At 36.2% G+C, this 15,383-nt stretch overlaps 1 protein-coding gene across 1 annotated transcript in view; it reads right to left on the reverse strand.

The window, feature by feature from the left end:
• Nucleotides 1-1,130: 1,130 nt before the first annotated feature.
• dcbld1 (discoidin, CUB and LCCL domain containing 1) overlaps nucleotides 1,131-15,383 on the reverse strand; it is a 38,067-nt gene continuing 23,814 nt past the window's right edge. The window contains exons 8-15 of the mRNA XM_058756661.1: nucleotides 11,128-11,316; nucleotides 8,744-8,865; nucleotides 8,291-8,447; nucleotides 8,115-8,207; nucleotides 7,327-7,411; nucleotides 6,514-6,560; nucleotides 5,235-5,354; nucleotides 1,131-3,276 (exon numbers count right to left, since the gene is read on the reverse strand). Of these exons, the coding sequence (XP_058612644.1) occupies nucleotides 2,696-3,276; nucleotides 5,235-5,354; nucleotides 6,514-6,560; nucleotides 7,327-7,411; nucleotides 8,115-8,207; nucleotides 8,291-8,447; nucleotides 8,744-8,865; nucleotides 11,128-11,316 (1,394 nt within the window). The 3' untranslated portion in view covers nucleotides 1,131-2,695. The remainder of the gene's footprint in view (nucleotides 3,277-5,234; nucleotides 5,355-6,513; nucleotides 6,561-7,326; nucleotides 7,412-8,114; nucleotides 8,208-8,290; nucleotides 8,448-8,743; nucleotides 8,866-11,127; nucleotides 11,317-15,383) is intronic.

Below are 15,383 nucleotides of genomic sequence, written 5' to 3' on the forward strand. Positions count from 1 at the left end.
GTTAATTACGCAATGTGACGTACGTCGCCCAGTCGGTTTAACTCGTTTGCTAAAAGGCAGACGATTGTAACGGACTATTGAAATTCACTTTTATTTATTAATTTTCATTTTAATATATGACTTGGATCTTCAAGAAGGTATTGAAAGCAACGTGTTAATATCCATAATTTAGCAGGATTCGTTATTTAACGCGCAGGTGTGAACGGGAACGCACCCTGGCGTGAACTACAAAGTTCCGCTTCCCACAAAGACCTCCCACACACACTAAACCACAAAGCCGTTTCACGAACCTTTTAAGTTTATGACATTTCCTTTTTAAAAATAGCCTATGGTGAATGCTGTTCTTCCTTCCTGCATGATTGCATTTGCACATATACCAGAATTGAAGACACACAGACTCATAAACATTTGTGACCTTGGACCACAAAACCAGTCATAAGGATCAATTTTGTTGAAATTGGGATTTATACATCATCTGAAAGCTGAATAAATAGGCTTTTCATTGATGTATGGTTTGTTATGATAGGACAATATTTGGTTGAGATACAATTATTTGAAAAGCTGAGGGTGCAAAAAAAAAAAAAAACTAAATATTGAGAAAAACGCCTTTAAAGTTGTTCAAATTAAGTTCTTATCAATCAATAATCAAAAATTATGTTTTGATATATTTACAGTATGAAATTTACTAAATATCTTCATGCAACATGATCTTTACTTAATATCCTAATTATTTTTGACATAAAAGAAAATTGATCATTTTGACCCATATGCAATGTATTGTTGGCCATTGCTACAAATATAACCGTGCTACTTATGAGCAGTTTTGTGGTCCACGGTCACATTTGTGGCAGTTGGTCGGGCCAGAGATTCACTGCTGTGCTTTAACGTTGCATACTTTGGGTGGGAAATGTGATACAGGGCGCCTGAACGGTAGATTTAAACAGCAGGGTCACCATCAGCTGCTGCCCCATAACTAACAACCCACCGTTACATTCCTGATCACTGTCCCACAGAGACACCTCATGTGTGACATCCTGCTCTCATCAAATACTTACGTAATCATGCTGATTATTCACAATTTTAAAAGTCATTTGCATTTTTTAAAGCAAAGCACTCATCACAGGACAGGGTTGAGCTACTGGTGCTTTTAATCAGGGTTTAGACAAGCACAAACACAGCACTGAGATGCTCAGTGGCAAAGCACTTCAACACACCAGCATGACCAGATCCTCAGGCGCATATCAAACATTAACCATCAGCACATCCCCCAAAACATTTCACAGAAATTAAGACCTGTCAGTAATCTTTAACAGGGATTGTCCCTTAAACAGCAGCAACTCACAGATCTTCTGGATGCTTAAAGGGATAATCCACCTAAAAACACAAATACCTTCATCATTCACTCCAAACCAGTATGAAGTTCTCTCTTCCGTGAAACTCAAAGAAGAAATGTTGAAATTTAAAAAAAATGACATTCAAACTTGACAGCCTCTCACTTTCATACACAGTTTATCATTTCTTCTCATGTTCCACCGAAGAAAGTCAGTCATATGGGTTTTGAATTAAATGAGAATGAATAAACAACAATTGTTGAGTGAACTATCCCTTTAAATAATCATTGACAGCACAAAGTAACACCACTTTTTGTTTTGTTTTTTTACCTAAATATACATTTCAAAACTGTACATACATATGTATATTCCTCTAGACAATCCAAATAAAGACAGTACAAAATAATCAATTTTAGTCTGTTATTGCTTTAAACAGCCAGTTTTCACATGGAACAAGAGGAGTCCAAAACAACAAAGTGAATGAAACAATATTCAGCATGAAAAAAACCTTTGAGATTCAACAACGTGATTGCATACAGCAGTATAAGAGATGAAAAGTGATCCAAAATGGCTAAATCTAATGTAATGTAAGCATACAAATTTCATGTGTTTTGATTGGTGTAGAGACATGAACATGGAGAGGTTCTTGGTCCTAAAGGAGACGGACCAAAGTAACTGCTCAGGAATTTATGTTACTCCAGCTCCAAAACATCTCCTCCTTCCAACAGGAGATCTTTTTTGTCCGTAGCCCTCAATGTAATGGTTAAGAGAGTCTTTTCCGGTTTTCAACCAGCTTTGTATTGTTAAAATGTCAGTAGTATATCGAAATAAACAATGTATAGTCTTTCTCCATGTTACCTGCACCCAAATATACCAGTTTATGTCAACAAAAGTCTGTCAGATTGTGCAAAACACATCACCTGGCTGTCAAATGTCTTGCTGACAAATAAATGGAGAAAGAGTAAACACTGTGCATACACATAATACTAATGACAGCTTAAAACATAGCTGGTTGAAAAATCAGTGAAATTGCCCTTTAGGGATGTTCAAAGCAGAGTCTGAGAAAATTGAGATGATGGTCACATTGTTAAATGCATGAAAATCTGGCTCACATTCACAGTTTGTGTCCGTAGGGAATGAATGGGGAACAAACAGGACAATTAAACAAAAAAAAAATCTTCATATGTCAAGGCAAAATACATCATATATACAAAAAAAACGTTAAATTACACAAACTGATGGCATCCGTTACGGCCTCCGCAAAAATGCAAAAACAAGTTGTCCCTCATGCACAAATAAGTTAAAGAGTCTGGAGGTGGTTTTGTTGAGTCAGGTAAATCAGGCACATCACAGTGTGGTTCTTCTCAGCTTCCTTCGGAGCTGCTGCCCTCTGGGTCGGACCTACTGCCCTCCGGGTCCGGTCTGAGTCCGGAGAAAGGCAGTCTGACGCAGTCTCTGGGAGTGGAATAGCACTCTTGAACTGGAGATTTAATCTGGGGTCTCTTGTATTCCGAGCAACTCCCGTTCTGCATGACGGGTTTCCGGATTTTAGGGCTGTCGTAGATGTCCTCTGGGTAATTCCCCCTGTCTGTTTTGACGTGGGGCATCTGGTAGCCCCCAGCCAGCCCTCCGATCACTTTCCTACAGTTACTGCCCTCCACCGCTCGAAACGACGGGCTTTTATTTAGTACCACGCCTGGGACGCTGTAGCTGGGATCTGGAAGGAAAGGATCTTTGCGGAAGGCGTGCCGCTCGATGATAGGCGTAGCGTACTCTGGCTCCTGATTGGTCAGTGGCAGGGCATACTGGATGCCCGTCTGCAGGTGGTCGTAGTGAGAAGTAGCCTCGATGTCCTTGTCTTTGGCCTCAGTGTCTATGGGTCTGAACGTCGAGCCTTTTCGGGACACGGTGTCTGTGCCGAGCATGAGAGGCTCCTGGTACTCAGCTGAAGAAAAAGGAAATAGTAACTTAGTAATAGTTTTTCTAAAAATGCCTCCAATCTTTACTGTCAGTGTTATTTTAGTATTATAGTATTTATTAATATTTTGCATTTGATTAGTTTTATTTTAAGTTTTAGCAATTTTGTTGTGTGCTTTTGTAATTTCCTTTAGATTTTTTAATTTCTATATAGCTTTAATTTATTATTTTAGCTTTAATTTTTTTTATATCTTATTTTTATGACTATAAATTTAATTATTTAAGATTTAATTATTTCAGCTCGATTTTTAATCATTTTAGTAAGGGCTTATGATCGGGAACAAACTAAAACAATAAAAAAAAAAAATTGTTACTTGACAAACATTAACTGAGATAAATATTAAAAAACTTAAACTTTATATGAAAAGGAGAAATACTGCCTTGACAACCAGCTGAAATAAAGTAAATTAAGGAAATAAAATAATAATAACAAACCAAAGCTTAAACTATACAGACAAATAAAAATAACAGATACAACTAAATTACTAATACTTTAAATTGAAAACAGAAAATATTAAAATTAAATCTAATTCACAATATTAATAAATATACAATAACACATAAAAAATGGTTTTGGTTAATAACAACAACACTATTTGTTCATACAGTGAAACTCAATGGAGTCCAATGTTGTTTTGGGGTCAAAACGGTTTACAAATTCTTTAAAATATCTTCTTTTGTGTTCCAAAGAAGAAATGGTTTATGCCTAGCCATACTGAAACCTACCTGGCTAACTAATCAAGCCATGTTCCTAAATATGGGACCATAAGCGCCTTGATTGTAAGAAACAAATAAAATGTATTATTATAAACTCTAATGCCATCAAATATGAATACAGTATTCATTTTTATGCACAAAATGCAGCCTAAAAGAGGAACGACTGACACAGTATTAAAAACCAAAATTGTGACAAATAAATTGAATTGAAAAATTTTCAGTATTTGTTCAAAGGGGGCTTCAAGTAAAGCACCAGGCTTGAAATCGGACTGCCTGTAATCTGTCTGACGTCTTGCACAAACTTTGAATCATCAATAATTACAGCCCTGGAGGAGTGTAGGGGGAAAAGTGCCAATTAAATTTTAGCAGGCGTTTTCATCTGGCAAGCTTTCAGGCTGTAACAACTATTTCAAAAAGGTTATTTTTCCTTCTTCAGCTCACTGAAGGACCATAAATTACCTTACAAGTTGAACCCCTTTATCAGACAATAAAAAACTCCCATCTCTGACTTTAGTTGCAGCCACAAAAATGAAACGCTCTGGCTTTAAATCCATATTTCCATATGAACACAATGTCCTAACCACTTTGTCCTAAAAAAAAGCAATAGATCACATCTCTTCTATGTTAAGTGTTTTTGGTCTGACTACAACAAGCAAACTCTGCTGAGAGACATTTTATTGGTCATTAAACTAACATTAACTACATTTTCAGTGGCATGCTACCAGCTCAAATTATTATATTAAAAGTTTGGGGTCGGTAATTGGTTTTAATGTTTTTGAAAGAAGTCTTTTATGCTCATCAAGGCTACATTTATTTATATAAAAACACAAAAACAGTAATATTATGAAATATTATTACAATTTAAAATACCTACTTATATTTTAATGTTTATTTTTTTCCTATGAAAGCAAAGCTGAATTTTCAGCATCATTACTCCAGTCTTCAGTGTCACGTGATTCTTCAGAAATATTCAGTTTTCATTTTTAATGTTGAAAACAGTTGTGCTGCTTCATATTTTTGTGGAAAAGTGATATTTGTTTCTTCGATGAACAGAAATTCAAAACAACAGCATTTATTTGAATTAGAAATCTATTATAACATTATAAATGCCTTTACTTTTGGCCAAATTAATACTGTTGAGTTTTCCAGCAGGTTCTTCAACACTGGGTGGCAAAAATCCTTGCAGCCGAATTTTTGGTCAATCTTTACCTGCCATTGCACTGGTTACCAGGTCCAGCTTCTGGACGGGGTCTTTCTCTGAGCTGTATTTGATGGTGAACTCTGTGGACTGGTGCCTGGCAAACGGCTGTTTTATCTGCCTCCAACAGCCTGTAGACAAGAATCATTCAACTGTCAGCCAGTCTGTGAAAGATGCTTTTTTCTGTGTGTGAGTTGAGCAGCTAAGCCTTAAATTATATTATGTCTGAAAGGGCAAAACACTACGTATATGTGGATGAAGGGATATGTCATGAAGACAGAAAATATTTTGTGCAGACTCAGTGAAATATAAAGGTAAAAATATTCATTCAGATCATTCAGATATGTTTTATTCATCCAAATGTGTGCATTCAATTATTTTAAGGATTTTATGTCGTCCTAAAAGCAATGAAAAAAGTTTACCCAAAAAATGAACATTTTGCTGTTATTTACTCACCCTGTCCTAAATCTGTAGGACTAATTTCATCAACAGAACACGTTCAAGCGAACAATGAAAAAATGGAAAACAGTGGCACCAAAAACAAAAGCATCATAAAAGCAACTCCAATGCAAAAATGAAGTCATTATTCATAAATAACAACAAACAATATCTGTTTCATATACAAAGCTATCATATGGCTTTAGAAGGACAAATATTTGTTATTTTTTTTAAAACAGCAGCTTAAAAAAAAAATCATCTTTTTTCATTAAAGCCGCAGTTTTCCACTCAGTTTTGTCCTTCATAAGCCATGTAATGGCTTTGTATATGAAACTGACTTTATCATTTATGGATAACGTTTTTGGTAACGCTTCACTTAAAGCCTTTATGTATAATTTACTATTCAAGTAGTTTTAATGCATTAATTATGCCTTGCAATGCACCTTGTCTCAATAATTGTAACCACAGCTAATACATTATAACACATTTATCAATTCATTGTTACACTACGCACTTTAAATTCTGTTATAATTATTAACAAGATATAATTTGTTACAATGCACATCATGAATAATTACAATGCATTATACCCTTTAATAACCCTTTATAAGTGTTACCACTTTTTTCATAAAGTTATCAAATAACTTCAAAAGAGTGCTTTTATGGTGATCTTGTTTTCGACACCACTGCTCTCTACTTATTCTCGTTGTATGAAAAAGTGCAGTTTGAGCATTTTTGTAAACATCTTGCTTTGTGTTCCACTGAAGAAAGAAGTCATAGGTTTATAAAAGCTTTGGTGTTTATAACAGGTTTTGAGAATTATTCCTTTAAATGTTCCAACCAGTTCATTACCTGTATGCGTCTCCGCAGAGCCATACGTGTTCTCCTTTGTCTTCTTACTGTGGGACAATGAAAAAACATCAGTGTCAGAGACACAGGTGGCAAAGTCTAGGGTCTCTCACCACCTTCATCAGTCTTAAACAACAGAAGAAGCCTAACAATTCCCTTGAAACACCTCCATAAGAGGCTTCCATTCATTCATCCTCATTTCCCCACAATCCCCCTGTCCTTGAGCTCTCTCTCGGGGGACTAATGCAGCTGGCACATCTCCTGACACTGATCTTTGACCCTCAACCCCCCTTCATCCTCCGCAGCCCTCAATCTCTCCGTTCTTTATGAATTTAAACAGCGCTGCAATGTGTTGCTGAGGAATCACAACAGGCCACACAAGGTTTGCTCGTATCAGCTTTTATTGACACCAGTGGCTGTGGTATCTATTAGGGCAGGCTGGGAATCACTGGTGCATGTACATACGCGATGCTGAGACTGCGTCTGCTGTGTTTGATAACAGAACTAGTAACAGACTGTAGCTGAACTGAGATAAGCTTGCTGTGCTTCAATGAATGTTAACATATCGGACTCCACCACCCTCTCACGTCAGACACAACATGGAGAATACAGACAAAATAGTCTTAACTTTCATCCTTTCTTCTTTCAAGTCAACATGAAAATAAAAACAGACCTATTTATTATGTTAATACACATTGAAGGTTAAGCAATCATAACGGAGGTCTTTTACATCTCGAAAAGGCTTAAAAGGATGGTAGCAAAAGAAAAAATACAAAGAAATATGACAAATCAAAAAACGTAATAAAACTGACTTACTTGTATAGCATTTTAACCACGCAGATTCCTACAAGGAGCAGGACCACAAGCAGAATGGTTGGCACAATTATTATGACCAGATTAACTGAAAACAAAAGAAAATGATGAGATATTAAAGTAACGATGATGAAGAAAAAAAAAGAAAAACACCTCTTGCTTTTATATACATGGTCAAGCACTTTTGAACCATGAATTTCCAGAGATGAGAAAAGACTAACTTAAAATTCATTTTAGTAATTTCCAAATTGTCGTGTGTATGTTTATGTGAATTAAATAACTAAAATACTGTACAAATATAAAAAGTAAGGTCAGGTAGAAAAGTGTTGCGTGTTATTTTAGTGTCATTGATGATTGATTAAAATTCTTATTTCTATTTCGAATTAGATTTTATGTTTTAATTGTAATTGTAGTTCAAATGTTGCTAATTTTGTTGTGTTTCGATAAGTTTTTTAATATGTTTATATAGTTTATTAAGTTTTAGTTCTAATACTTCAACTTAAACTAAATGAAAATGAGAAATGTTGCCTTGGCAATTAGCTGAAATAAAAAGAGGAATTTAAAAAATATATATTTTATTTAGTTTCAGACAATGTTTATTTTAAGTAAGTAATAATAAGTAAGTAATTAACTTTTTATGGCTATAGTTAATGATATTAAACCCCTGAGGTAGACAACAAGCTTTTAGCTGAAATTTGAATAGTAGTGGTAGTGTAATAGTAGTGTCCAGTACATCTGTAACATAATCTGTAATAATTAATGAGTGATTAGCTTGTGTTCATAAATCATACCAAGATCAGCCTGAGAGGCCACTGGTTTGGTCATGTCACTGTGAATGGACTGTGTAGGCCGGACCTCCTGTGTGACCGGAGATGATGAATTCACTGCATAGGGAGAAACAGTGGTTTAGTGAACAGTTCTAATGAGAGAAATGAGATTGTGAAGCCTTTGCGTGTCAGACATGCACCTGGGATGGGTTTAACGTAAGGACAGCCCAGTAGCTGCAATCTCATAGCGATTATCCGGTGCCATTGTTGAGGTACGACTCGAATACTTCGTGCTACGATGGAGGGATGGAAGGTGTTGCGTGTTTGGTGGAGGCTGTCAGTATTTCCTTCAAAGATCTGAAGTAAAATACAACATTGTAACAATAAAACAAATGACGTATATACAGCTAAAACTAGCGAAATCTATCTATCTATCTAATTTCCTACAATTGTCAGGGAAAAATGTTAACCAAACATAATTCATAAAAAAAAAAAAAAAAAAAAAAATTATACATGTATATAAATTATGTAATATTAATTATATAAAATTACATTGTTTCCCCCTGGCAATTGTAGGAAATAATAATAATAATAATAATAATAATAATATTTACTGAACATGATTATGTAGTGATTTAAAGACAAAGTCTTACCATTTCATCAGAGTTATTATACTGGACAAATGTTCGCCAGCGACTCCTCTCTTTGTACTCGATCTTGTAGTTTTTTACAAAATATTCAAAGCCTGCGATGGTCAAGCCTGTGGTCAGAATACCTATGAAACAAAAAACATGATTCGGAATTATTTCATTAGCAAACTCCCGTTTAGTTCAATGTCTAGTCACACAACATTTAGCCTCAAATGCTCCTGAGGTCATTCTCCTGAGGACCGTGATGCAAGCGCTCAGCCAGCTGAGGAATGCGACAGCATGTAGGCTAAAGACTTCACTTCAGAGTGCGGCCCGTCATCTGGATCACAGTGGAAAACCTGCGGCCGGCCTCCTTCGGTTACTAAACACATTCCTGAGGGAAACACTGAAGTGACATGTTCCCAGCAGACACAGAAATACCCCAAGGCCTGTTATTACTTTCCAACATTAACTACATCACAGGCGCGAGAGGACACCACCGTGATCATAGCAGCAATTCAAAGTGTGAAGCTGTGAGATTGAAGTGTGATGACTTGAAAGTCGAGAAAGGAAGTTACTCATCATCAAAGAGAAAGCCAGGAAAGCTAAAGAATCAAAGCACTATTTAAAAAAAGACACTGGTGTCCCTTCTTGTAGTTGTAGAAATTGAAAACTAAACAAGCAGTTAAGGTAAATTATAAAACACACAATTGTGGTTCTGACAGGATGAGCAATGCATAACCCATAATTCTCCCACCTTCTACGTGAAAAATGACCACTGGGATGGCACTCGGACGGCACTCGGACATCCGACACTGATGAAACTTAATTTATTGTCATTTCAAAGATGGCAGAGTAAAGCAATGCTCTATTGTTTGTTTTGGGAGAATTATGAGTTGTCTGGAACACAGAACGACTGGAACATTTTGAGGTCAGAAGTGGGATATTTCAGTATTTCCACTCCAGTATTACCACCAAAACATTACAGATTTCATAATCCTCATGACTGCAAGATGAATCACTAGCTTCAACTGACAATTATTACACATACAGCATATCCAACTACACATATACTCACATTAAGCGATATACAGTTTGGTGTTGGTAAGATTTCTTAATGTTTTTGAAATACGTTTCTTAAGCTCAACAAGGCATTTATTTGATAAAAAATACAGCAATATTGTGAAATATTACAATTTAATTGCATAATAACTGTTTTCTATTTGAATATATTTAAAATACTCCAGTCTTCAGTGTCACATGATCCTTCAGTAATCATTCTAATATGCCTGTTTGCTGCTAAAGAAACATTTCTTATCATTATCAATATTTTTTTTTTTTTTTTTGTGGAAACCGTAATACATTTACAGAATTCTCTGATGATTTGAAAGTTCAAACAGCATTTATTAATTTTTAATCTTTTGTAATATAGTAAATGTCTCTATGGTCACTTTTGTTAAATTTAACGTGTTCTTACCGAATGCAAGTATAGTTTCTTTCTTTCTTTCCAAAAACAAAAATCTGTATGTAAAAAAAAACCCTGCTGTACGTAACAGTGATTTTACAATGTTTAATGTGATCCTAATATATAACACTAACACTAGTTTCTTGTGGCTCACTGCTTTCATTTACCCTACTCTCTACAGTAATATAAAAAAAAAAAAACATGCATTTCATGCCTGTTGACAAAAGCTTTCTCAGAAAAAGTGCAGAGTGGTGACCCCACGGATAAAGAGATGCTTTTTCCCTAGATTTATTTAGCCTCACAAATTTACGCCATCATCACAAAGATAACAGAGCTTCCTCTTTGAGACGGGCCGGTTTCACTCAGGGTCATCGTGTCCAAAAGCACAGATTCCCTCTGACGGGAGACAAAGTGAGCATTCTCTCGCTCCTTGAGCTGTATGAAATTAACTCAGTTGTGCAGTCTACGCACAGTCGTGCTCAAAATAAACATGTCCGGCGTGTTCCTAAATTTAAATGTGCTTTTGTAAGAGGGTTTGTATTTGTGATGAATGGACACAGAGAGGGCCTTTCTGTGCTTTTATGCAATACCAGGAACTGTTCAAAAGATGCAGATACCAGTTAGCGGTCGGGGAACATCGGGGAGGGAGGAACGCTCATGTGCTCTGAGTGTGTAATGCTTGGCACTCAGAGCTGATCACGAGGAAGTCCTTTTGTGAGGATAACTACACCCTCTGGAACCAACTGTGGGTCTTTCCGACATGTTTGCGTGTTTGTTTTGATATAATAGCATTCCATTTCCCTCTGAAGTATGGAAAAGCTACTAAATGATGCATTGGGAAAGCCAAAACCTGAGGTGTTAAAGAGGAAACTGGCACAGTCAGGTGACACAGAGATGAACAAACATGTCAAAGAAATCAGGTTATGAAAGTTACAAGTATTACCTGTGATCCTCCTCTTTTCTCTGAGGTCAATCTGGAGCCAGATTGGATGGTTAATATTAAGGTCATCAGCAACACCTGGTTGGGTGCTGTTAGGAAACCAGTCGACTTCAGACCTGTCAGAGGAGATGTTGTGTGATGACAAGCTTGTAGTAGTGCTCACAGGTTGAAGAACAGTCTGTTGGCTGCAATCTGTGAAAGAGAACATTGTGGTCAGAAACACATTTAAAATGAAACATTTACACCACAAATTTTAAAGTTTGGAGAATTTATTACTTTTATTGATCAAAAGTGACGGTAAAGACTTGAAAACTGTTAAATTCTATTTCAAATAAATGCTGCTCTTTTGAACTTTTTGTTCATCAAAAATAATTCACACTTTCCATGATTTTCCATGAAATAATTCACATTGCATTCAACACTGATAAGAAATGAGCAGCAAATCAGCATATTAGAATGATTTCTGAAGGATCAAGTGACAGTGAAGACTGGAGTAATGAAGCTGAAAATTCAGCTTTGTATCACAGGAATAAATAATATTTTAAAATACAAAACCAGTATTTTAAATTGTAATATTAATTCACAACATCAATGTATCAAATAAACACAGCCTTGTTGAGTGTAAGAGACTTTCAAAAACATATAAAAATCTTCTGAATGTTAGTGTGTCAGATATCGTGCCACGTGTGTGACTGTTGACATATTAATGAATTCCAAATTCACCAAAAAAAAGAATGTCAAAAGAGAGTAATATTAGTTCTACTTGTGTCTAGTGTTTGCTTTTAACATAATAAAACACACATGTGGAGAAAAAACTCAGTTACGTGTACACTGACTCAACAGGAAGCCCTGAGCTCTTAAAATACCCACCATGTGTACAGTTAAATGGAGACGTATGTGCTATGAACAACAATATTACAATAAAAAAGGGGGGGGAAGACAGCCACATCCTTTAAAGAGAGAAAAACAGGGCCAATACATCCTGTTGCTTAGTCCCGATTTGGCTAACACTATCACATTCCACACATTTAGCATATGTGGGCAGAGGAAACTCAGGAAGAAGACAAGGAGAATCTCAGAAGGAGGTCAGAAAAGATCCCGATTGAAGTTTCTGTACACTCATAAGTACAGTGGGGTTCAAAAGTCTGCAAACTCCAGAGATGATGCTTATGATGTTTTTAATGTATTTTACTTTATTTAATAACCTAGAAATACCAAGGAATCTTCAGTATTTTTCACATCATAATGCTTCGTTTCAACTTTTTCCTAATTCTAAAACTGTTCATTATCAGTTTTAAACAGGATTTTGAATCTTTGAATTTCAACATGTCCATGCATTTGAGCATTTAGTTAGACTTAAAACGCCACAAAATTGCATCTTGATATCTTAGAGGTCTCGTCACACAGGCTACTGTTTGTGAGTGATATCACTAGGGACTCTAGCTAGGGGGTTGATGAGGGTAGGATGCTCACTTGATGGTAGCAGTCGTTGCTGGGTGCACGGCTGTGCTTTAAGCTAATTGGATTAATGGAAATCAATTGACATGGATTGACTGATGTGCACAAATCTATCAGCTCTTGTCATCAGAAACTCATGCAATACATCAACAATGCACACTGAATACAAATCCACTTCTGACCAGAAGAGATTAGGGCAGCGGTTCTCAACACATGCGGCCCGTCACGAATCCAAATGCGGCCCACCATGCTGAATGTTACAGTCTATGTACATAATGTATTATGTACATACTATGTACATACATAATTAAAAAATAACTTTCAGTTTTACAATTCCTTTTAGTTTTTACATTAATTTAAAAATGTACTAAACAAATATAAGCTAATGTTTTTGTTATGTAAAATAATTTTGTTTTTCATATATTATTTTCAGACATGAACAGACCTATGTACTCACGTAATTAATGTTATACATTTAACGAACATGGACTTTCGCATCAATTTTCGGTTTGCCCCGCCACTCACTTGATGTTCAGGCAAAAAGAAACACCCATAGGCTACTACGCAGCAATCCTACTTAATTACACAAATGTGGCAAAACATCTCTGGAGAGAACCTCAGATTATTAAATTCGAAAATGCTTTCCATATTTGGATCAACATAGGCTACATTTGTAAACGCAAACTTTCTGCAATGTCGCGTGTCAAGTCACGCTTCCGTGCACGTCTCATAGACTGCAACTTAATTGTGTCGTTACTCCTTTCGAGCAGAATTTCACAAAATTGGTCAGCTCCCGACAGCATCAGGTGTTTTATTAACGGCGAGTAGAATTATTATAAATCTGGTTGGTTTATTGATGACGTAATATGTAAATGACATATTTGCACTTGGACCATAGTGCGGCCCGGTGGAAAAAAAGGCTGAGAACCACTGCATTAGGGTCATAACGATCCGGAAAGGTACTTCCACAAATCTATAACAACAACTGATCAAAGCTTGTGCGTATCACTAAAGCAAATAGGGAACAGTCAATGTATCCAGATTGTCATTAGGTAACCAAAAATAATAATTCTGTGGCATTGCTGTGAAAACCTGCTTTTGGAAACTTTATTTTTAAGAGTGTAATGTTAGTAAGGAAGTGGACTTTTTACTTGCACACCGAATGGAAATTAGGAAACAGCCACAGGTCCCTTTGAACTGACTAGACTTTAAAATTTAGAATTAAAAAATGCAGAACCTCCACAAGAATTTTGAATTTGAATTGGATTCAACAGTCACACAACAGGGAAACTTAATTAGTCCAAACAGTTCATTTTAACTAATTCTAAAGAACATTGTGTGTGTGATTAAACATTTGAAGCTATTATATATTTATATTAGGGGTTGAACGACTTCTGATTTTTTAAAGTTGACTTTTATGTGATGAAAGTCGAGTCGAAGTCGACTAGTCGCTGATGGCGCCATTAATGAACAAATAAGTCTGGAGCTGTGACAAACACCTTGTGCACAGCTATGGCATATGACACAGTGCTGCCCACATGGCTATTACTCCTATAACAGCAAATTTTTTCAGTTCTTTTGTCTTTGGGTCGTTATATTTCTCACAGATTTCTGCTCGTTCTAAATCACATACAGATAAAGTTGCACAGTAAAGATTACATTCATATGAATGCATTAGTGTGAGCGATTGCGTGTGTGAATTAATTCTACCTGGCAGCGACTCTCTACTAGTAGTGAAGCTGTGGGATTTAGTTATTAAGAAATATATGTTTGAACTTTTCAGTTTCTAAGCTATTTTATTGAGAAATCACAGAACAGTGTTGACAACAGATTTCCGCGCTGAACGATTCTGTGCACGCACGATCTGTGCGTGATGTACGCGCTACTGTCTGAAGTCTATGTGTGTGCGTTACAGAGCAGCAGCGCATTATATTAGAATGGCGATTAACTGACCTGTATATGGTGTACATTTTAGGACATCCTCAGACCTCAGTCATAAAATGTAATTCAGTCACTGTACAAAACGTACTGTACTATAAGCCGTTTAAAACGTGAATTCTCCGGTTCAATTTCGAGCATCCAGTAATATAATCACACATGCCTTGTGGAGTGCTTTCAGAGTATGCATTTATTTGTCATTTTAACTGTTTGGAAATGGAGTGTAAATGTGGAAGTCCTTCAGAGATTTCTTATACTGTTGCGCCCTCTATATGACCAGCGACTAGTCGACGTCAAGTCGATTAGTCGGTGCAACCCCTAATTTATATATCCTTTTAAATAAGTTAAATAGTGAAAATTAGCCACATTGTTTTGCATAACTATAAAATGTTGCCATAAAAATGAAAATCTATTAGTTAATATTGAGTAAATACAAAAAAATATTTTGCGTTAACTTTGACAGCCCTAATATATATACATAAAAATAAAACCATGGAAGGTAAACATTTGGAACAAGTGCTGGAACATGTACACATTTGGCAACCGCTGTGAGAGTTTGATTCATCAGCTTCTGCAGAGCTGCATGGAGCGCGTCGGCACAGGTAAACGGCAACCAGTCTGTGCCAGACTCAAACAGCCAGAGAAAAACAAACTAAGGTGATAAGATATTCCCACACCTTCCATTCACCCTGACAAAGAGCAAACAGTGCTTCCCATATCCGAACTGGTTAAAAAAAAAAAAAAACCTGTTGGGCCAGCACAAGGTGATTAAACTACTTCCTTTTTTGCAGAGGTGCAAATATACCAGTCAAACAACACTGTAACACACAGCGGCAGCAGGAATAACAGCAGGTGGTGAAAAC

The sequence above is a fragment of the Onychostoma macrolepis genome, chromosome 20, assembly GCF_012432095.1.
Source record: "Onychostoma macrolepis isolate SWU-2019 chromosome 20, ASM1243209v1, whole genome shotgun sequence".
Lineage (NCBI taxonomy): Eukaryota > Metazoa > Chordata > Actinopteri > Cypriniformes > Cyprinidae > Onychostoma > Onychostoma macrolepis.